The sequence below is a fragment of the Bos taurus genome, chromosome 17 (genome assembly GCF_002263795.3).
Source record: "Bos taurus isolate L1 Dominette 01449 registration number 42190680 breed Hereford chromosome 17, ARS-UCD2.0, whole genome shotgun sequence".
NCBI classification, from domain to species: domain Eukaryota; kingdom Metazoa; phylum Chordata; class Mammalia; order Artiodactyla; family Bovidae; genus Bos; species Bos taurus.
Window position 1 is genome coordinate 70,756,566 of NC_037344.1, and position 23,865 is coordinate 70,780,430.

Here is a 23,865-nt window from a genome sequence, read left to right on the forward strand (position 1 = left end):
TGTGCCCATGTCCCTCTGCTTGTGATGCCCCGATGAGCTCAGATCCAAGGGCCCCATGTCCTGTAGAAGGGTCAGCGGGGAAGCGGGATCACCATGGCAGTGATGACAAGGGATTCCAGGCAAAATCCTGCCTTTGTGCCCGATGACAGAGGTGAGGGACAGTCAGGGGTTCAGCCCTGTTCTCTGCCTCCTGGTGGGTCCACCACCCCATCCTTGATCACTCTGGACCCCAGCCTGGTGAGGAGGCTGGTCATCAGTGTCACACAGCTCATCACTAACCACAGCCACAGGGAATCCCGTGTGATGGGGATGTCTGATGAAAGCTTGCCCTGTACTCCCGTGTCGACCCATCACTGCCCTGACCCTGCCTGTGACCTCACCAGTGCTGGTTCAGGTCTCTGCTGTTCACTTGTGCTATTAAATCCAGGCCGTCTCACCTCTCATCCTGGTCCATCATTATGGGGTCCACGAAACTGTCCCTTTTCGCTCTGGTCTCCAAATACAAGCAGAATGCCCATGTGCCCAGATACACAGGGTCCCTCACAGGTAGTGGGCAGGGATGTCGAGGAAGCAGAAGCCCAGCATCTGTGCCCTGGAGCCCCAGGGGGCCTCTCCTACACCCCACACGTCCCTCTCCTGCTCAAGCCTTTGTGCTCTGCCCCGAACCCTGACACTTAAGGAAGCTGGATCCTCCCTTTCTCCGGGGATTGCTGCCTGAAGAGCCCTCCTCTCCAGGAACTGGGAGACCCTTTCTGTTAGGATGCGGCTCTCAGACTCCTCACTTGTTCATTTCCTCCTCTTTTGCCTCATGATCTCTCCCCCTTTTCCCTCCGTGCTTCCTTGTTTGAGATGATATTGGATAAATGTCACTATTTTGGACACAGACCTTATAAACTCACCTCCATTAAATCTATGGATTCTAACAATTGAAGGTTAGAACATTAGACTTCACCATATCCAATGAAGATCAGGTAACGGTCATAAGGGTTTCTCAAACAGAGATGAAACCTTTGTCTGGGCTGAGAATGAGTTACCCATTTATCGGCATAATCTTTTATATCAAACGTTTAATATTGAAAGATTATAAAATTAGACTAAAAACATCTTTAAATATCTGAGTCAAAAAGAAGTACTGTGAGGACCATGATCAAGGGTAAATGAGAACCCCTGGAAGTGATCAAGAAGGGCTTTGTTGTTCCTGAGAGACTCCTATTCTCTTTGCAAAGAGAGAAATAAGAGCAGAGCCATGTAGTCTGGGCTGGGAAGGTCCCGGGAGGCCCTGCAATTTCAACCTTGACTCCTTATCAACCTGGGAAGGAAGCTCAGACAGAATCCTGACCAGGTACCACCCACAGGCATGCTGGGAGTTTGAACCCTGGAAACTGAGGTCGGGTGGTTGTGTTCTGGCAGTGAACCCACGAGCTGGGCGGAGCAAACTCAGACATCAGGGAATCCTGAAATTCGTTAGTGTATCAGCATACCATTGAGGGGTCTGAGGTCATTCAGCTCAGTTCAGTTCAGTCGCTCAGTCGTGTCCGACTCTTTGTGACCCCATGAATCGCATCACGCCAGGGCTCCCTGTCCATCACCAACTCCCGGAGTTCACACAAACTCATGCATTGAGTCTGATGCCATCCAGCCATCTCATCCTCTGTCGTCCCCTTCTCCTCCTCCCCCAATCCCTCCCAGCATCAGGGTCTTTTCCAGTGAGTCAACTCTTCACATGACGTGGCCAAAGTATTGGAGTTTCAGCTTCAGCATTAGTCCTTTCAGTGAACACCCAGGACTGGTCTCCTTTAGGATGGACTGGTTGGATCTCTCATTAGGTACCTGGAAAAATCAATGACCAGGCCCAAACTAGACGAAGGCGACTCATTCTACTGCCCTGGGCGGTGACATCAGGAAGACCCAGCTGCAAGTGTGAGAAAGCCCTTCCAGGAGGCTGTGGTGTGAAGTAGGGGAGGAGGAGTTCTGAGTCCAGCAGGGGGCGCTGTGGGCCTGGTCCTGAGAGCCCAGGGTCCTGGCCAGGCAGGCTGGCACCTCCTCCCTTGGCTCTTGCCCATGTGGGCAGCAGGGTCCTCACTAGAGGGTGATGTCCTGCATCTGGGCCCCCAGGGGAAACGGCAGCTCTCAGCTCAGAGCCACAGGCTTGCCTCTCAGTTCTTCCTGCTCTGTTGTGGGGTCAGTGCCCAGACCTGTAATCCAACTGAGGACAGAGGGACGGTCATACAACAAGAATGAACTTCCTTCAGGAAACTCGGCCTCCAGGGATACCTGGACAGGGGATGAGAGACCCCTGCAGAGGCTGCCCCATTGCCCACAGAACGCCCGGGTGTTCCCAGTGGAAGAGGGATGCAGGCAAGGACCCTCTGTCACCATCTGTGTCATTTAAAAACGTTCCCTGTTGGGTTATTTGGCAATTTCAACATTTTGTCGTGAACCATGGAAACTGACATTGTGTCAGTTTTTGTGGCTCCCTTACTCGTTCCTTCCCGTTTTATTAATACTTTATGTTAACACTTGTAACATGAAATATATGAAATCAGAAGTTCAGCCAAACTGTCATCAATATGTTCATATAATAAGAAAAGAATTCAGTAGGAATACATAATAACCCCTTGCACCGCTCCCACTCCCTGTAGCCTCTTCTACTCCTCTCTTGCTCTTTCCTAAGAGCACCCCTCTAATCCATGACTTTCCTCCCCAATCCTGGGCTCCTCTCTACAACCCTTCACCAGCGACCTCCTCCTCCAGACCAACGTCACTCTATCAGGTTATGGGTCGGTTTCCAGGCTTCCTTGACCAGATGCTCACTTCCTTGTCCTCCCTTGCAACCTCTCTAGCCCTCCTACCAGAGAAGCCTCAGGTCTCCAGACTTCAGGTGTGACCCCAGCTCATCCTCTCCCAGCCAGGGCGGTCACTGCTACCTTACCTGGACCTCCTTTAACTCAGCCTATCTTCCTATGGTCACTTCTGAGTGTCCGAGGTCAGCAGACCTGACCTGTCACGCACGTTCCCTCAACTCAGCTCTGAGCTGACCTATGGCTCCCATACCTCAGCCTGCCCTGTTTTCACAGGCTGCTCAGAGATAAGCACTCCCCAGTGGAGAGGCAATATGTGGCAGAAAGAGCTGGTTCTAGCCCTGCCTCAGTCAAAGTCCAAACAAGTTAGGAATACAAATATCTTTGTAGAAATATTTTTACTGGATAGTATTTAAAATTTCCTAGGATACCTATGAAGTCATTTAAAAAGAACTTTTTAATCAAAAAAGAACTTACGATGATAATTAGTTTTCCAGAACTGTACCCCTGTAAGTGAAAAATTAAGAGAGAACGTCGCTTTTCCGTCAGTTTAATTCATGCACAGATTTTAAGGAATGACTGTAGATTTTCACTAATCCATTACCACATTTGGTTCGTTTAAAATCTCACACACCCAGAGTGTAACACCTCACCAGTGCAGGGCAAGCTACAGTCAACCGTTCTTTTCCAACCAATCACTTCGACCTCTACCTTCTCTAACCTGCTATTTGGGATGGTTGGTCCTAACAGCTATTATGTATCAGGATCCCTGGGGACACACGCTGCTCAGAGCCCTTCAGAGTCTCAATAAAAACTGCCAGGAGCATCACTAGGCCTGCTCCCTGCAGCCGGTGCCCTGTGCCTGCAGGAAAGACACCCGGGAGGGGCCACTTCATAAGACAGGCCATGGGACAGGGTCCAGCATGTGGAAGACTTCACACACAGTAAGTTCTGTTCAGTTCAGTAGCTCAGTCATGTCCGACTCTTTGCGACCCCATGGACTGCAGCACGCCAGGCTTCCCTGTCCATCACCAACTCCTGGAGTTTACTCAAACTCATGTCCATTGAGTTGGAGATGCCATCCAACCATCTCATCCTCTGTCATCTGCTTTTCCTCCTTTCCTCAATCTTTCCCAGCATCAGGGTCTTTTCAAATGAGTCAGTTCTTTGCATCAGGTGGCCAAAGTATTGGAGCTTCAGCTTCAGTATCAGTCCATCCAATGAATATTCAGGACTGATTTCCTTTAGGATGGACTGGTTGGATCTCCTTGCAGTCCAAGGGACTCTCAAAAGTCTCCTCCAACACCAGAGTTCAAAAGCATCGTTTCTTTGGTGCTCAGCTGTCTTTATAGTCCAACTCTCAACTTTTCCTTGACTACTGGAAAAACCATAGCTTTGACTAGACAGACCTTTGTTGGCAAAGTCATGTATCTGCTTTTTAATATGCTGTCTAGGTTGGTCATAGCTTTTCTTCCAAGGAGCAAGCGTCTTTTAATTTCATGGCTGCAGTCCCCATCTGCAGTGATTTGGAGCCCAAACGTGAAGTCTGTCAGTTTCCACTGTTTCCCCATCTATTTGCCGTGAAGTGATGGGACCAGATGCCATGACCTTAGTTTTCTAAATGCTGGGTTTTAATCCAACTTTTTCACTCTCCTCTTTCACTTTCATCAAGAGGCTCTTTTGTTCAAACACGTGGTAAAGATCCAGGCATTTAGGAACGCTGAGTCCCACCTCAGGCCTCTCTCCACACCTTCACCCCCTCCTCAGAGAACTGCCCCCTCTTCCTCAGGGCTGAGGGGAAGCACAGAGGAAGGAGGGCTCTGCCCACCAGGGAGGAGGCCCACAGAGGAGGGACCCTGCTGTCCTGCACAGAAGGAGACCCACCTTCCCGTTCCGGGGCCGGCACTGCCCTGACCTGATCCTGATCTGAGAGGAATTTGTGTCTCAGATGCCCCTCGGTCCTGACCCCTAAGCAGTCATGGAAGCCCTGGACAGATTCATCCTGAGGATTTGAGGGGAGCCCATGATGGCCCTGAGCTCAGGGGGACACAGAAGGGGCACCTGGCCTGGTGCTAAAGAGGGGACAGTGCACAGAGCAGGAGGCAGGATCTGTCCTTGAGGGCTTCGCTCTCCAGGTCACAGGATGTGTGTCTGGGCGTGGACAAGGGGTGGGGGGCGCTCGGGGTCCATTTCTGAAGCTGGGTGGTGGGAGGCAGAGCTGGGCCCCCGACAGAGCTCCCTGACAAGGCCTGGTGGCCTCTGCTCAGGGCTCCCAGCTGTGACTCCCACTCCTGAGACCCACAGAGCCCTACCCCTGACAACTCTCTGGCCACCGTCAGGCATAGAGACCTGGCCCAGGGCCTGGGAGGGTCAGTGTGATGCACGGGATCCTTTGCATGAGAGGACCCTCCCCCTCTCAGGGTATGAAGAGGGGAAGGAGCGGTGTGGGGACACTCTGCTCAGCTGTGAGGCTACAGAAGGCAGGACACCCTGACTGTGTCCACCATGGCCTGGTCCCCTCTGCTCCTCACCCTGGTCGCTCTCTTCACAGGTGACTGGATGTGGGGACAGGGGAAGGGCCCTGGGAAGACTCACAGGCCCTGCTCCCTGCTCTCCTGTCAGGACCCCAGAGTCACCATGTCTGTCTCTCCCCCTTCCAGGATCCTGGGCCCAGGCTATGCTGACTCAGCCGCCCTCCATGTTCGGGACTTTGGGTCAGAGGGTTACCCTCTCCTTCACTGGAAGGAGCAGCAACACTGGGGGTCTTTATGTGAGCTGGTACCAACAGCTCCCAGGAAAGGCCCCTAGACTCCTGACATATGAAAATAGCAAACGACCCTCAGGGGTCCCAGATTGATTCTCTGGCTCCAAGCCTGCCAACTCAGCCTCTCTGACCACCTCAGTTCATGCTGAACGATACTGATTATTACTGTTTCTCATGGGCTGATGGCTTGAAAGTTTGCACAGTGCTTCAGGCCAGAGAGAAGGAGACAAAAACCTGCTTCCCCCACAGCAATGGGGCTCCCAGGGCAAGGTGTTTGCCCCTCCTTTCCTGGAGTCCCTGAGACCACGGAACCCAGCAGAAATGAGTGTCCCCTGACTGCAGCACAGCTGACCACTCAGCTTGACTCCCCTCCCTAGGCCAGCGGCACACAAGGGGTGGTCACACGCCCCTGGATGAAGGAGCTGCTCACAGCAATTGCCCCCGGCTCCCAGGTCGGAGTCGGCAGCACGGAGCAGGGGAGTCAGTGTGCCCTTGCTGGGTCACTGGGCAGTGAATGCACATCCCTGAGCTTCCACCACAGAAGCATTTTCTGTTAAAGGAAAAGGAAATGGAACCCAGAGTTTCTACAAGCAATTTCCACAGAATCCAGTATCCAGTAGAATTGTCACTTCTATCAAGAACCAGAATACTAAATATTGAAGGGAGGTGAGAAGGCATAGACATCACTGGTGAGATGCCTGAGATGATGAAATCAGGTGACAGATGTTTTTAGGGACAAATCATCAAATCTACTTGATGAGCAAGTACAAACACTCTTGGGTCCTAAGGAAAAGGAGATAAATGTAGGAAAAAGAGAAAAAGTAGTCAGAATCACCTGAAAATACAATAGGAGAAATAAAAAAGAAGTATCTGCACACTATCAAAGACATGTAATACTTATTGCTATTCAATTCATTCATTTGTTTATTGACAGAGTGTTTGGTGACAGGAAAAAAGAGCGCCCCTGCTTCCTCTCATAAGGCTTCCCAGGTGTCGCTCGAGGTAAAGAACCCGGTGCCAATGCAAGGGACATAAGAGAAGTGGGTTCTGTCCCTGGGGTGGGAAGATCCTCTGGAGCAAGAAACGGCAACCCTCTCCAGTGTTCTTGCCTGGAGAATCCCATGGACAGATGAGCCTGGTGGGCTAGAGTCCACGGGGTCGCAAAGGAGTCAGACAGGATTGAGAACCAAGTAACTGAGCGGCACCTTGGTCCCACTCTCACCGCCGAGAACGTTCCCCGGGTGCGTCACCAGGGGGCGCTGTGCACCTGCTCAGAACTGGCAGCCCCTCAACGCACCCCCATGGTCCCCTGAGCTGGGTCTGCACCCGGGCTCAGCGGACTGAGTTGGATGTGAGAGCAGGTGGTTCCTCTCAGGGGACAGACTCAGAGCCGCGGCCCCCAGGCCTCCTCCTGGGACTGAAGCTGCACCCGGGGCCAAACACCCAGAGTTGGAGGGTGAAGGGGTCAGGTGGTCATCAGTGCCCACCCTCTTCCCAGAAAGAGAGGAGGGAAGGAGCCCCTAGAGCCCACCCAGTGAACCCCTCCAGCTCTCCTCAGCCTGCGCCCGCTCCTCCTCATCTCTTTGCTCAGAGCCTGCCCTCCCGCTCTCCTCATTCGTGACTTTCCTCCCAATTCTGGGCCTCGCTCTTTCTACATCATACACTGTTGGCCTCCACAGTGATGACCAAGCTCATGCTCTTAGAGAGTCATGAACGAGTTTCCAGATCTTTCTGAAACACTCACTTCCTCATCCCCCTCCTTGAACATCTCTAACCCTTCCTCCCGTGAAGCCTCACGTTTCCGGCTCTCAGGTTTGACCCCAGCTCGACCCCTCCCTGTTCCACCCCTGGTTCCCCCTCATTTCCCAGGGGACCCAGTGATGCCCACCCAGCAGCTGATTTATCCGGTGAACGTTCACACTCTGTCCCATGTGCCCATCGAGTGAGGAATCAGGAGGGGAGAGAAACCCTGTCCTGAGACCTGGGAAATGATTCCTGGCTGAGGAGTGTCTGTGCTCAGCTGCTGTGGGACTGACTTTATGCACAGTGAGCCCGGGAGAAGCTGCTGGGGCCCTGGGCTGGGAAAGCAGACCCTGTCCTGGGGCTCTGCCCCCGGGGCCGTGACTGCTGCTCTGTCTGGACCACACCTAAGTCAGGTTTGATCCCCATGATCACGTCTGAGATTCCTGAGAACAACTGGTCTGTCTTGTCATGTCCTGTCCCTCATCTCAGATCTGAGACTGACCCATGGCTCTGATAACTCAGCCTGCCCTGTTTCACAGATGCCATATATGTCACAGAGTCTTTAAAATGATCTTATTTAAAGAACAGAATCTAAAAGGAAAATTATGTTTTAGAAATAGTACCATGGCAATAAAAATTAAAATAGAGCCAGAGACGGACACAACTTTGTCGGACTGAACCACAACATTTGCTTCAGTTAAATTTAGGCATCTATTTTAAGTGAGGCCCTTAGATTTTCACTACTCCACGATCACATTTTGGTTCATTGAAAATCTCAAAATCACACATCCACTGTGTAACACTCACATGCACTACAGGGTAAGCTACAGTTGGCTGCTGTTTTCCAACCAAACACATCCTGAAGGTATAATTTCAAGACCAGTTTTGGGAATGTTGACTCTAAGAGCTCTATCACCAGGTCAGGATGTATGTTTGGCCAGGACACCAGGGGGCATTCCAAGGCCTTTCCTGAGTGTCTGGAGGGGTGAGAGCAGAGACCAGCCCTCTGGTACTTCCTGATGCTTTCTGCTCAGGGTCCCAGCTGTGACATGCCACCCCCAAGCCCCACGCATCCCTTCCCCAGATCACACACTGGTCTCCCTCAGGCACAGGAAGCTGACCCAGGTCCCAGAGGTGATCAGAGCATTGTGGGGTTTGGACGGGAGGACAGTCATTTGCATGAAAGGCCCCGCCCCCTCTCAGGGTATGAAGAGGGGAAGGAGCGGTGTGGGGACGCTCTGTTCTGCTGTGGGGCCACAGACAGCAGGACGCCCTGACATGTCCACCATGGCCTGGTCCCCTCTGTTCCTCACGCTGGTTGCTGTCTACACAGGTGACTGGATGGGGGGGACAGGGGAAGGGCCCGGAAAGACACAAGGGCCCTGCTCCCTGCTCTCATGTCTTGACCCCCGAGTCACCATCTCTGTCTCTCGCCCTTCCAGGATCCTGGGCCCAGGCTGTGCTGACTCAGCCATCATCCGTGTCCGGGTCCCTGGGCCAGAGGGTCTCCATCACCTGCTCTGGAAGCAGCAGCAATGTTGGAAATGGATATGTGAGCTGGTACCAACTGATCCCAGGATCGGCCCCCAGAACCCTCATCTATGGTGACACCAGTCGAGCCTCGGGGGTCCCCGACCGATTCTCCGGCTCCAGGTCTGGGAACACAGCCACCCTGACCATCAGCTCGCTCCAGGCTGAGGACGAGGCAGATTATTTCTGTGCATCTGCTGAGGATAGTAGCAGTAATGCCACAGTGCTCCAGGCCAGGGGGGAAGTGAGACAAAAACCTGCCCTCCCTCAAGTCACGGGCCTCCCTGGGCTGAAGCATCTTCTGCCAATGCAGACACTTCTGTTGCTTGTTTGATTTAAAACGGGGGTCTGAGCCCCACACCAGGAAATTGGTCTGGGAAACCCTTTCAGTTCTTCTTCATTCTGACCCCTCACCAAGGCTTTGCTTTCGGCAACCGTATTTTATATGAATATCTGAAGTTGAGCAGAAGGACCTGAATGCCACAGGCAGGTCCTGGCGGACAGAGTCCATGACGGTCATGTCAGAACCAGAGAGACAGTGTCCAGCTGGGTCTGATTCAGGACGTTTAGCTCCTTGGCCGGCCCTGGGCTGAGCTGAGGCCCAGGCTGCTGCTCCTGCCTTTCCTGTGACCGCCTCTCACCATGTCCAATGAAGCTCAGGTAACGGTCATAAGGGTTTCTCAACCAGAGATGAAACAGGAGCCCAGACAAGGATGAGATTCCCATTTATAAGCATAATCTTTTATATCAAACATTTATTATAGAAAGATTATAATATTAGACTAAAACATCTTTAAATATCTGAGTCAAAAAGAAGTACTATGAGAACCATGATGAAGGGTAAATGAGAACCCCTGGAAGTGACCAAGAAGAGATTTGTTGTACCTGAGAGCCTCCCTATTCTCTTTGCAAAGAGAGAAATAAGAACAGAGCCATGTAGTCAGCTGGGCAGGCTCCAGGAGGCCTTGCAAATTCAACCTTGACTACCTATCAACCTGGGAAGGAAACTCAGACAGAATCATGACCAGGCACAACCCCCCGGGAATGCTGGGTTTTTGAACCCTGGAAATTCAGGTTCGGGTGGTTGTGTTATGGCAGTGAACCCACGAGCTCGGCGGAGCAAACTCAGACATCAGGGAATCCTGAAATTCATTAGTGAATCAACATACCATTGAGGGGTCTGAGGTCATTCAGTTCAGTTCAGTTCAGTCGCTCAGTCGTGTCCGACTCATTGTGACCCCATGAATCGCATCACGCGAGGCCTCCCTGTCCATCACCAACTCCCGGAGTTCACACAAACTCATGCATTGAGTCTGTGATGCCATCCAGCCATCTCATCCTCTGTCCTCCCCTTCTCCTCCTCCCCCAATCCCTCCCAGCATCAGGGTCTTTTCCAATGAGTCAACACTTCACATGAGGTGGCCAAAGTATTGGAGTTTCAGCTTCAGCATCATTCATTCCAATGCACACCCAGGACTGGTCTCCTTTAGGATGGACTGGTTGGATCTCTCATTAGGTACTGGAAAAATCAATGACCAAGCCCAAACTAGATGAAGGCGACTCATTCTACTGCCCTGGGCGGTGACATCAGGAAGACCCAGCTGCAAGTGTGAGAAAGCCCTTCCAGGAGGCTGTGGTGTGAAGTGGGGGAGGAGGAGGTCTGAGTCCAGCAGGGGGCGCTGTGGGCCTGGTCCTGAGAACCCAGGGTCCTGGCCAGGCAGGCTGGCACCTCCTGTGTTGGCTCTTGCCCACGTGGGCAGCAGGGTCCTCACTGGAGGGTGACGTCCTGCACCTGGGCTCCCAGGGGACACAGCAGCTCTCAGCTCAGAGCCACAGGCTTGCTTCTCAGTTCCTGCTGCTCTGTCGTGGGGTCAGTGCCCAGACCTGACATCCAACCAAGGACAGAGGGACGGTCATACAACAAAAATGAACTTCCTTCAGGAACCTCGACCTCCGGGGATACCTGGACAGGGGATGAGAGACCCCTGCAGAGGCTGCCCCATTGCCCACCGAACGCCCGGGTGTTCCCCGTGGATGAGGGATGCAGGCAAGGACCCTCTGTCACCATCGGTGTCATTTAAATATGTTCCCTGTTGTGTTATTTGGCAATTTCAACATTTTGAATTGAACAACGGAAAGTGATATCGTGTCAGTTTTTGTGGCTCCATTACTTGTTCCTTCCCATTTTATTAATACTTTATGTTAACACTTGTAACATGAAATATATGAAATCAGAAGTTCAGCCAAACTGTCATCAATATGTTCATATAATAAGAAAAGAATTCAGTAGGAATATATATTTTTCACCTCTATGAGCTGAGGTTCTCAAACACCTCTGACAAAAATCATGTGAATTTTATTAAAAAGCTACTTTAGCAGCAATTCCAATATGAATACAAATAAGAAGAGCACTTACATTTTTACGTCAAAGAAACAAGAATGAACAAGACTTTCCCGTCTCTTCCACACACGTTAACGTGAGGTGTCTGAGCTCCTTCTCCTCCTCGTTGCCTCCACACCCCTCCTCCATCCCGGGTCCATCGGCTCCACCCAGAACCACAGGGAAGGGAGTTTTACAAGGTCCACGGTGGTCACCACACCTACCTCTTCACACACCATGTTTTTCTATTTCTGATGATTGGACATGCGTCCCAACTTTGTTGTAACTGAACTTGCCAGCTATCACCATTGCATGATGAGATGGTGACCTTTCCCCGTGAAATCCGCAGTTCTATTGAAGGTACTCCACGTTGTCATGGCTGTTTACAGCACAGGACGCTGTTACCCTAAGCCTGCCCATGTGGCTCTGCATGCCACTGCCCACCTCCCATCCTGGTCTTCCCACCGCTGGGACTAGAGACAGTTTAAAAGTGTGCTTCAAGGGCCACCCCTTACCCTTCACAGCAGACACAGGCTCTGGGATTTCCTGCTCGGCTCAGGGCTGGAGGACGGACAGCACCGCACAGACGGACTCAGGGCTCCCTGAGAAGACAGAGAGTATTCTAAAGACGGGCTCAGGTGTGGAAAGGCTGGATTACTGGGGCAAGAGAGGAAGACTTAGGACAAGGAAATGGCAACCCACCCCAGTATTCTTGCCTAGAGAATTGCGTAGACAGAGGAGCCTGTCCATGGGGTCACACAGAGTCGGGCACGACTGAAGTGACTTAGCATGCGTGCGTGCATGCACTGGAGAAGGAAATGGCAACCCACTCCAACGTTCTTGCCTGGAGAGTCCCAGGGATGGAGGAGCCTGGGGGCTGCCGTCTTTGGGTCATACAGAGTCGGACATGACTGAAGCAACCTGGCAGCAGCAGCAATAGCAACAGACCAACATGGTCCCCTGAGCTGGCCCTGCTCCCAGGCTCAGCAGACTGAGTTGGACGTGACAGCAGGTGCTTCCTCTCAAAGGACAGACTCAGACCCGCGGCCCCCAGGCCTCCTCCTGGGAGAGAAGCTGCACACGGGGCCGAGCACCCGGAATTGGAGGGTGAAGGGGTCAGGTGGTCATCAGTCCCCACCCTCTTCCCAGAAACAGAGGAGGGGAGGAGCCCCCAGAGCCCACTCCATGCACCCCTCCCGCTCCCCTCATTCATGACTTTCCTCCCAATTCTGGGCCCTTCTCTTTCTACAGACCTACACTGTTGATCTCCATGGTCATGACCCAGCTCACTCTGTCAGAAGATCGTGGACATGTTTCCAAATCTTTCTGAAATTTACACTCACTTCCTCGGCCCCCCCTTGAACCTCTCTAACCCTTCCTTTCCAAGAAGCCTCAGGTCTCTGGTTCTCAGATGTGACCCCTACTCGTCCCCTCCCTGTTCCTCCCCAGGTTCCCCTTGTTTCCCAGGGGATCCATGAACCCCTCTAGTAGCCGATTTATTCCCTGAGACCTCACACTCCGTCCTGTGTGCCCATTGAGTGAGGAATCAGGAGGGGAGAGAAACCCTGTCCTGAGACCTGGGAAATGATTCCTGGCTGAGGAGTGTCTGTGCTCAGCTGCTGTGGGACTGATTTTATGCACAGTGAGCCCGGGAGAAGCTGCTGGGGCCCTGGGCTGGGAAAGCAGACCCTGTGGGCTCTGCCCCCGGGGCCGTGACTGCTGCTCTGTCTGACCATGTCTATGGTCCCGTCTGAGGTTCCTGAGAACAGCTGATCTGCCTTGTCTTGTCCTGTGTCTCATCTCAGATCTGAGACCGAGCAATGGCTCTGCTAACTCAGCCTGCCCTGTTTCACAGAGAGAACGTCCTGCTACGACATAAAATCCCCCAGTGGAGATGCCATACATGTCAGAAAGTCTTTAAAATTATCTTACTTAAAGAACAGAGGCTACAAGGAAAATTATGTTTTAGAAATACTACCATGGGAATGCAGAATTAAACCAGAGCCAGAGTTGGACACAGCTTAGTGACTTAACAACAACATTTTCTTCAGTTAAATTTAGGCATCTATTTTAAGTGAGGCCCTTAGATTTTTACTACTCCATGATCACATTTTGGTTCATTGAAAATCTCAAAATCACACATCTACTGTGTAACACTCACATGCACTACAGGGTAAGCTACAGTTGGCTGCTGTTTTCCAAGCAAACACATCCTGAAGGTATAATTACAAAACCAGTTTGGGGAAAGTTGGCTGTTAAGAGCTCTGATCACCAGGTCAGGATGTGTGTTTGGCCAGGACACCAGGGGGCATTCCAAGGCCTTTCCTGAGTGTCTGGAGGGGTGAGAGCAGAGAGCAGCCCTCTGGTACTTCCTGATGCTTTCTGCTCAGGGTTCCCATTTGTGACATCCCACCCCCAAGCCCCACGCATCCCTTCCCCAGATCACACACTGGTCTCCCTCAGGCACAGGAAGCTAAGCCAGGTCCCAGAGGTGATCAGAGCATTGTGGGGGTTGGAGGGGAGGACAGTCATTTGCAGGAAAGGACCCTCCCCCTCTCAGGGTATGAAGAGGGGAAGGAGCGGTGTGGGGACGCTCTGTTCTGCTGTGGGGCCACAGACGGCAGGACGCCCTGACATGTCCACCATGGCCTGGTCCCCTCTGCTCCTCACGCTGGTCGCTCTCTGCCCAGGTGACTGGATGGGGGGACAGGGGAGGGGCCCTGGGAAGACACACAGGCCCTGCTCCCTGCTCTCATGTCTGGACTCCTGAGTCACCATCTCTGTCTCTCCCCCTTCCAAGATCCTGGGCCCAAGCTGTGCTGACTCAACCGCCCTCCATGTCTGGGTCCCTGGGCCAGAGGGTCTCCATCACCTGCTCTGGAAGCAGCAGCAACGTTGGAACTGGCAATTATGTTGGCTGGTACCAAATGATCCCAGGATCGGCCCCCAGAACCCTCATTGACCGTGCTACCAGTCGACTCTCAGGGGTCCCCGACTGATTCTCCGTCTCCAGGTCTGGGAACACAGCCACCCTGACCATCAGCTCGCACCAGGCTGAGGACGAGGCTGATTATTACTGTGTATCTTACGACAGCAGTATCAGTGGTGCCACAGTGCTCCAGGCCAGGGGGGAAGTGAGACAAAAACCTGCTGTCCTCTCAGAGTCGGGGCTCTGGGGGCAGAAACATCCTCTGCAAAGGCAGCCACTTCATTTGTCTGTTTGGCCTAAGACTGGGTCCAGAATCACACCAGGGAACTTGGTCCAGAAAAATCTGTTCACATCTGTCTTAATTCACCCTTTCTCCAGCTTTCCTTGGCAGCAACACATTGTCTGATTTTCTCAACTTTAGCAGAAATCCCCAGTGCCAAGGGCAGGTGCCCTGGGGTCAGAGTCCATGATGGGTCAGGTCAGAACCAGAGAAGCACAGTAGAGTCTGTCTGACTCTGGACTCATCGAGCATCCAGCGTGTGTCCTGGTCCCAACAGCTCTCGTTCTCTCTGATGCTAGTAGTGGGCCCTTGGGGATCCCTGCTCCATCTCAGATCTCGGGGTCTCTGCTCGTTTTCCAGGTCTCAAATCTGGAGTTCGGGCTCCTTGGCCATCACTGGGCTGAGCTGATGCTCAGGCTGCTGCTCCCGCCTTCCTGTGACAGCCTTTCAGGCTCACCCAGAGCTCCAGGCTTGCGGAACTAGACCAGTTATGGTATGGACTCCTCTCTGGGGAGATGGGGCCGCCCAGTGGCTTCCTGCTCGGCGTCTTGCTGGACCTGCTGCTGCTATCACCCTGACTCCAGGTCATCCGGGGGCTCTGCCTGGGCATGGAGCCTCCTCCTGTCCCCTCTGTCCTTAAAGTCTCTCCAGCAGCCCATTCCCAGGAGAAGGTCTCAAAGGAAACAGGAAGTTCATGTCCCCGTCACTAGGGACACAGTGTCTCTTTGCCCTGAAGCTCGGGGGCTGAGGTTGGGGTCTGGCTGAGGTCATCTCAGACCTGAACTCTGACTCGGGAGCCTTTAATCTCCATCTGGGCATCTGCCCATTCCCAGGAGTTTCTAGAGCTCTGACCCCTCTCATGGGCCCTCAACATGAACGCCTGTGCGTTTTCTTCACAGGGGAGGTTTCTTCGGTTACTGCTGCACCAACACGGGGGCATCTGAGCTGCACCTTACATTTGGGTCCTTTGGAAGTACTGCCTCTCCATGGCCCTCACTGCTAAGACCCACCACTGATTCTTCCTGTTCAGTATCTTTGTCTAACACTTGCACATGATGTTGAATTATTGTTATGGAGATTAAATTCACTTTGCTCCTGATTTGTGGAGTTTCCACAAATTATTGTCACCAGACACCAATATGAGAATAGTTGGTGCTTTTACAATATCTCATACTATGGTCTTGATACACTGATGACTTTTTTCTTAAAAGGAAAACAAAAAACAAAAAACAAAAACAGGACGTGTTCCATGCGTTTCCTTCCCCCATAAGTAGTGGATGCAGCCTGGGGCCATTCCGGTTCCGTAGATGGTCACATGTCCTAGGTCACCCTTGGTGTGGTCATCTTACGGCCCATGGGCTGCAGACACCACCTCACATTCCCACCTGCCCATTGCTCGTCACCTGCCCCACAGACAGGAAAACAAGCACTCATCTTAACATGATCTGCTCTGTCTAGGATCTCCCACAGGGTTACCAGAAGTAATGCTAGAAAACCTGTTGTTTTCCAGTTACTAAAAGCAAAGAAGCAAGAAGGATACTTTCAAAAATTCAATTCATGATAGTATCAAAAAAATAAAATGCTTAGGAATATGATTAACCCAGTAGGTGAGAGGCTTATAAACTGAAAACAAGAAAACATTGTTGAGAAATTCACACAGTTGTAAATAAGTGAAAGGAGCCCTGAGATCACGGGTGGGACAACCTCATACTGTGAAGGTGACCTCAGTCCTGCCAGATTGATCTACATGTTTGCGGCTGTTACCAAGTCCAAGCTCACTCTGCTCACCTCACGACAGGCCAATGAATCCGAGAGGAAAGGAATACGACTTTATTCGGAAAGTCAGCTGACAGAGAAGTTGGCAGACTAATGTCTCCAAATGACCATGCTCTTGGGGCCTGGATGCTAGCTGCTTTTAGGGATGAGAGATGGGGCAAGTGAGGACACAAAGTGAAAAAGACCATTGAACTCTTGCAATGATTCCCTAGAATGGCAACCTCAGGCAGGGGGATACGTTATTTCTGTCTTTCTTACAGTCATTCACAGGTGGGCAGGGTCAGACCATCTCCTTGTGAGCTACCCAAAGGTACTTGGTTTAAGGCTCAGGCAGAGGGAGTAGGGTTCTCTGAAGCAGGCCGCTATGTATGACCATGATAACAAACGTGACAGAAACAAGGGTTAAATTCATAGAAACAGCTCTAGCGTGGATCAGAATTAACTCTGTATAATTCTGTCAAGTTTTACTTCAGAACCACCTAGTTTCTGTCAGGTTTTACCTCAGAACCCCCTAATTTCTGTCTGATTTTACCATGGAACCACCAAGTTTCTGTCAGATTTTACCTAAGGAGAACCTAGTTTCTGTCAGATTTTACTACAGAATCCCTTAGTTTCTGCCGGATTTTACGTCAGAAACTTCCTAGTTTCTCTCAGATTTAATGTCAGAACCCCTTAGTTTATGTCAGATGGTACCAAAGGTGTCTCTAGTTTCTCTCAGATTATAGCTCTGTATTGCTTAGTTTCTATCTGATCTTACCTCTGGAGCCTGTAATTCTGTCAGATTTTACCTCAGAACCACCTAGTTCCTGTCAGATTTTAGCTCAGAATCCCCTAGTTTCTGTCTGATTTTGCAACGGAGCCATCGAATTTCTGTCAGATTTTACCACACAACCCCTTAGTTTCTGTCAGATTTTAACCTCAGTTCAGTTCAGTCGCTCAGTCCTGTCTGACATTTTGTGATCCCGTGGACTGCATCATGCCAGGCTTCCCTGTCCATCACCAACTCCTGAAGCTTGCTCAAACTCATGCCTATTGAGTCGATGATACCATCCAACCACCTGATCCTCTGTCGTCACCTTCTCCTCCTCAGAAGCCCCATACTATGTCAGATTTACCTAAGGAAAACTTAGTTTCTTTCAGATTTTACCACAGAACCCCCTTAGTTTCTGTCAGTGTTTACCCCCAGAATCCCCCTAGTTTCTCACAGATTTTACCTCAGGAGCCCCTAGTTTCTGTCAGATTTTACCACAGAACCAACCTAGTTTGTCAGATTTTACCCTAGAAGCCCCTAGCTTCTGTCAGATTTTCCACCAGAAGCCTCTAACTTCTGTTAGATTTTACCTTAGTACCCCCTGCTTTCTGTCAGTTTTTACCTCAGAAGCCTCCAATTTCTGTAACATGTTACCTTCATACCCCCTGATTTCTGTCAGATTTTACCCAAGAACCCCCTCGTTTCTGTCACATTTTACCAAAACAGTCCCTAGTTTCTCTCACACTATACCTCAGTATCATCTAGTTTCTTTCAGATTTTACCTCTGGAGCATGTAATTCTGTCAGATTTTACCTCAGAACCCCCTAGTTTTTGTCAGATTTTATGTCAGAAGCCCCTAGTTACTGTCCGATTTACCACAAAACCCATTATGTTCTGTCAGGTTTATCTAAGGAGAACCTAGTTTCTCTCCGGTTTTACCACAGAACCCCTTAGTGTCTGTCACGTCTTACCTCACAAGCCCCCTACTTTCTCACAGATTTTACCTCAGGAGCCGCTATCTTCTGTCAAGTTTTACCTCAAAACCCCCTAGTTTCTGTCAGATTTTACCTCTGAAGCCCCTATTTTTTGCCGCATTTCACCTCAGAAGCCCCTATTTTCTGCCACATTTCACCTCAAAATCCCAAGTTTCTGTTAGATGTTACCTCAGAGCCCCTTCATTTCTGTCAAATTTTATCTCAGAACCCCCTAGTTTCTGTCAGGTTTTTACCTCAGAACCCCCTAGTTCTGTGAGATTTTCCCTCAGAACCCCCTTGTTTCTGTCAGATTTTACACCAGAAGCCCCTAGTTTATGTCAGATTTTATGCCAGAATCACCTAATTCCTGTCAGATTTTACCACAGAATCCCCTAGTTTCTACCAGATTTTCCCTCAGAAGACTATAGTTTCTTTTAAATTTTACCTCAGTATCCCTTAGTTTCTGTCACATTTCACCTCAGAACTGCCTAGTTTCTGTCACATTTTACCACAGCACCCTTTTTTCTGTCAGATTTTTACCACACAACCCCCTAGTTTCTGTCAGATTTTAATTCAGAACCCATTAGTTTCTGTCAGATTTTACCTCTGAACACCCTAGTTTTTGTCACATTTCACCTCAGTAATCCCTAGTTTCCTAAGGCCCACTTGACTTCACATTCCAGGATCTGGCTCAAGGTGAATCATCATACCATTGTGATTATCTGGATCATGAAGATCTTTCTTGTACAGTTATGTGTATTCTTGCTAGCTCTTTCTTAATATCTTCTGCTTCTGTTAGGTCCATATCATTTCTGTCCTTTATTGTGCCCGTGTTTGGATGAAATGTTCCCTTGGCATCTCTTATTTTCTTGAAGAGATCTCTAGTCTTTCCCATTCTATTGTTTTCCTCTATTTCTTTACATTGATCACCAAAGAAGGCTTTCTTATCTCTCCTTGCTATTCTTTGGAACTCTGCATTCAAATTGGTATATCTTTCCTTTTCTGATTTGCCTCTTGCTTCTTTCTTTTCACAGCTATTTGTAAGGCCTCCTCAGACAACCATTTGCCTTTTTGCATTACTTTTTCTTGGGGATGATCTTGAGCCCTGCCTCCTGTACAATGTCACAAACGTCCATCCATAGCTCTTCAGGCCCTCTATCAGATCTAATCCTTTGAATCTATTTCTCACTTCCACTGTATAATCATAAGGGATTTGATTTAGGTCATAACGGAATGGTCTGGTGGTTTTCCCTACTTTCTTCCATTTAAGTCTGAATTTAGCAATAAGGAGTTCATGATTTGAACCACAGTCAGCTTCTGGTCTTGTTTTTGCTGACTGTATAGAGCTTCTCCATCTTTAGCTGCAAAGAATATTGGTGTTGACCATCTGGTGATGGCCATCTGTAAAGGTTTCTCTTGTGTTGTTGGAAAAGGGTGTTTGCTATGACCAGTGTATTCTCTTGGCAAAATTCTATTAGGCTTTGCCCTGCTTCATTCTGTACTCCAAGGCCAAATTTGCCTGTTACTTTAGGTATTTCTTGACTTCCTACTTTTGCATTCCAGTTCCCTATATTGAAAAGGACACCTTTTCTGGGTGTTAGCTCTAGAATGTCTTCTAGGTCTTCATAGAACCGTTCAACTTCAGCTTCTTCAGCATAACTGGTCAGGCCGTAGACTTGGATTACTGTGATATTGAATGGTGCCTTGGAAATGAACAGAGATCATTCTACCTGATTTCAAACAACATTGATTATATTATTACTAAAATGAAAAGAAAATATGACACCATAAGCAGGAGGAACAACAAATGATTTGGCAATCATGCCAGCTAAGGCAGCTGACACTGTAAATTGCCAAAATGTATCTCCACACCAGCCATCCCTCTGGAAAGACTGGAAGCGACTGTTAGGCCTAAACCTCATTTCAGTGTCTTTATTCTCAGAATTCGTAGATCATAAATGAAATATTTAAGAAAGTCCTTTCCCCACCGCTCCAGGAATGCTTCTTGTATCACTAGAAATCCTTAAAAGAGTTGAATCATAGACTCTGGATTTATCTAAGCAAATCTATTTAACTGGAATTTGAACTTCATCTTCAATAAATCAAACAATTCTGGGCATTAATAGGTAGTTCCTTAAAAGTCCTTAAATATCCTTGTCTTACATTTAAATCCATTTATTTAAGAGTTCTTGGTTTACTGGGAAATGAGTTATAATCTCACCATCTAACTTGTATGCAACTCCAACTCTGATTTCCATACATATGTCCAAAATATCAAAATTTTTGACTACCCATGCAGTAAATCCATTAATCATATGAGCATATTGAATCAAAACAAAGTCCAACCAGACACATCATCTTTCCCTTCCTGTAGTTACACCAAACTCTCTATCCCTTGTTTGTAATAATTCTCCAATTGCATTGTCTTGCTCTGTAGGAAAAGGACCAATCCCAACTCTAGTTGTATAAGCTTTCATAACTCCATACACTTCTCCACATATTAAGGCAGCATACCCAAGCCAGTACAAACACATCCAACTGTACGGTTCAAAGAGGTTATGAAAGGATAACTTTCAAAATCAGTATCTAGCAGTGCTGCATTTGCAGCTTCTACCAAGATTTTCTTTGATGGTCTTTCTTTGAAAGCTCGATATAGGATATAAACTCCATATATCTAGCAGTTGGTTTCACCCTTTCCATTTAACCCTTGAGTTTTTGGAATTCATCTTCAATGTCTGTTTCCGATGTGGGGTATATAGATTTGTAGTGGTTAGCCAGAACTTGGAACCTCTCAGAAAAGCCATCAAAGTCAGAAATAAGATGGCATATCCTAAGTCCACAGTGGTCCTCTTTGGAAGAATGAACAGGGCAAATGCCCTTTTTGTGGTACCCAAATTTTTTCCTGCTTGTTCTCCTCTCTGTTGTTCCTGGATACCATCAGCTGTTTGATGAAAATCAAGCACAATCTGTCAGGTATGAGAAGCCTTATCCAGCCTTCCAGACCTTTCCCTTTTTGATCATATTTTTCTGCTTCCTCACACAATCCAGCTAGATGAATTACCACATCAATTCCAATGAATGCAGTAACATTCAGGCTCCACTGGGAGCCTGAGTTGTTCCACTGGGTAATGATTCCACTGGGTAAAAGATGAAAGTCACCCTCCACAGAATCTGCAGCTGTTCAGGCAGCATTACTTCCTCCCTGGCAGTGGCACAGCGTGCTGGTGTCCTCACCAGCAGACCCAGCACCTTCCCCTTGGCTTCGTGGTCCCACTGCCCGCCAAGCACCAGGGTCTCCAGGTTCCCCCCAGGCTGCTCCCTGGGATGGCCTCAGTCACCTTGGACGGATGCCAAGGTTGGTCTTGGCAAACGCCCAGGCCCCAGAGACACGAGAAGAGCCCGAAGGGGTCAGGGGCGGCTGGGAACATGTGAACTGGATTTTCTGTAAATCTACGTTTGAGAGTCTTAATATAAAGTATAACATATATTCAAAAAGATAACATTTGGTAACACTGTCAGTGTCTTAACCTGGTATTAGGATTTTTCTACTTTTCTAATGTTCCATTTCGTCGAGAGGACTTGGATCAACGTTTAACGACCGTGGTCTGTAATGTCCCCTTCTACTGGCTTGGTTGTCAGGTTGTTTTTTACACTTTATTGGTTGATTGCCGGATGGCTGTGCGGGGTATTCACTGCTCCTGGGCTCTGGTTGTGGGTGGCGCAGCAGCTCTTCACTGCAGTGCACTGGCTTCTCATTGGGGTGGATTCTCTTGCTGCAGGGCACCAGCTCCGGGGGATGGAGCTTCAGCAGCTCGGCTTTCCTGCTGAGTTGCTCTGCAGAATGTGGGAGCTTCCTGCATCTGGCACTGCAACCATGTCCCCTCCATCGACAGGCAGACCCTTAAACACAGGAAAACAAGGGAAGTCCTATAAATTCCCCTCGTATGTGCTTTATTTATGGGTTGTGTGTAAAACACTTTAACTGCTTTCTCAGAGAAACACAAATTTTACATCTTTTTCAATGCTTAAAAAAATACAAATCCAATGTATTGGAAGCATATAACTCCTGAAGTTTGTTAGATATTTACGCTAAATCAGGATACATTATGTCTTTTGTGGAATAATTACACGACAATATATTCTGTTTCTTCTAAGCATCTTCATCTGTTTACTTACTTTCTCTACTAGAACCTTCTTCGAGAACTTTGAATTTCATTCCTTTTTTCAGCAAAACTTTTCCATATGTTACCAGCAGGGAGCGCTGTGGGACTGCCTTGGGGTCCTTGCACAGCTGCTCAAGGAGCACAACTCACTGTAGGAGCTGGGCTGGCGTTGGGGTCTGTGCTCCTGGGGGCACTCAGCAGTGTGTCCTCTCGGGCTGCAGAGTCCCCTGAGCAGGGACCAGTGTAGTCTTGGCAGGGGCTTCCTCCAGGGGCTCCCAAGCGGGAAGCCCCTCCCTCCCCTACAGTCTGGGCTGTGAGCAGAGCTCCAGCATCAAGGTTCAGGGAGGGGCTGGGCGGGCCCTGGGTGGACCCCCATTTTCATGGCAGTCCCTCCTCTAGCAGAGTCTGGGGGAGAACAGGAGGCCTGGAGCAGCCCAACCCCTCTGGGGGACCAGGGTTCTGTGAGCACCATGGCCTGGACTCCTCTCCTGCTGGTGTTCCTCTCTCACTGCACAGGTAGCGATGGGCCCCGGCACCAGGGCTCAGTCCCAGCCTCATCATCCCCTGGGGCGCAGACTCTGGGACTCTTTCCTTCAGCTCCTGCCCCATCTCCCCTGTGTCTGAGTCTGCAGGTTCCCTCTCCCAGCCTGTGCTGACTCAGTCAGACTCCCTGTCTGCATCTCTGGGAGCATCAGCCAGACTCTCCTGCACCCTGAGCAATGGCTATAACATTGGCAGCTTGTCTATAACCTGGTGCCAGCAGAAGCCAGGGAGTCCTCCCCGGTACCTCCTGTCCTACAACTCAGATTCCCAAAAGCTCCAGGGCTCCGGGGTCCCCAGACACTTCTCTGGACCCAAAGACACCTCGTCCAACGCGGGGCTCCTGCTCATCTCTGGGCTGCAGACGGAGGACGAGGCTGTAGGTTCCCACAGTGGCTCAGATGACAAGGAAGTGAGACAAAACCCCTGGGCCTCGGACTTTGGCTCTGAGCCTGGTTTCAGTGAGAAGTTTCCATAGAGGGATTTCCAAGGAAGGCCTCTCTGCACAGAGATCTCTTGAAGGGAGGGAGGAGACACACAGGATCGTGCTGAGACACGAGACAGCACAGGCATCCCAGGAAGCCACGTATCTGACTTCAGAGCCCACCTGCCCCTCCCTCAACATCTGGAGTAAATCCCCCAGAGCAGGTGCTGTGTCTTCAGCAGAAACACCCCAGTGCAGCCCTGCTCCTCCCATCTCCATCCTCTCGCCCCACAGAGTGTGGGTCCTGGGCTGCAGGGACCCGTCCACAGCTCAGACGCTGACAGGAGCCCTGGATCATGCTCCCTGCTCCCACCTCATTTCCACAGTGCTGCTAACAGGTCGGCATTTTCTAAAACTCATGGCCCTCCAGGCTCCTAGTAACTGGATGGAGAAGATATGGGAATTTTCCTTCCTTCAGAATGAACTGAGCCCTCACACAAGGTGAGTCCTGAGGGGTCAGCAGAGGAGGACGTGGCTGCCTCTCAAGACAGGCCATGCTTTCTTCTGCCGCAGGTTCTGTCTATGAATTATCTGATGGTACATCAATGGCAGAAATACTCTTTTCACGTCCCTCGCCTCATTTCTTTATCTTTTCTAAAATCAAATGGGACAGTCACTCATGGTCTTCCTGTTGCAGAAGCCTGGACCATCAGGGCCCATGGCCTCACTGTGGTGGGGGCGCAGGAAGATGGGGCTGTGGACCCCGTACCCTGGGGCTCCTGGGCCTGCAGACCTGCACCCGTGGTGCTG

At 50.0% G+C, this 23,865-nt stretch overlaps 1 protein-coding gene, 1 pseudogene and 2 gene segments (V, D, J or C); 3 read left to right on the plus strand and 1 right to left on the minus strand.

Annotated features, from left to right (window-relative positions):
• Positions 1-23,865, plus strand: part of LOC789205 (immunoglobulin lambda-1 light chain-like) — a 448,173-nt gene that overhangs the window by 66,971 nt on the left and 357,337 nt on the right. The gene's annotated exons all lie outside the window — the stretch shown is intronic.
• Positions 8,544-9,187, plus strand: LOC112442063 (immunoglobulin lambda variable 1-40-like). The segment is given in 2 exon segments: positions 8,544-8,641; positions 8,751-9,187. Coding segments are annotated over 2 exon segments (477 nt in total).
• LOC100141253 (adenylosuccinate synthetase isozyme 2-like) lies at positions 19,642-21,412 on the minus strand (annotated as a pseudogene).
• LOC100852304 (probable non-functional immunoglobulin lambda variable 5-48) lies at positions 22,562-23,314 on the plus strand. The segment is given in 2 exon segments: positions 22,562-22,607; positions 22,724-23,314. Coding segments are annotated over 2 exon segments (432 nt in total).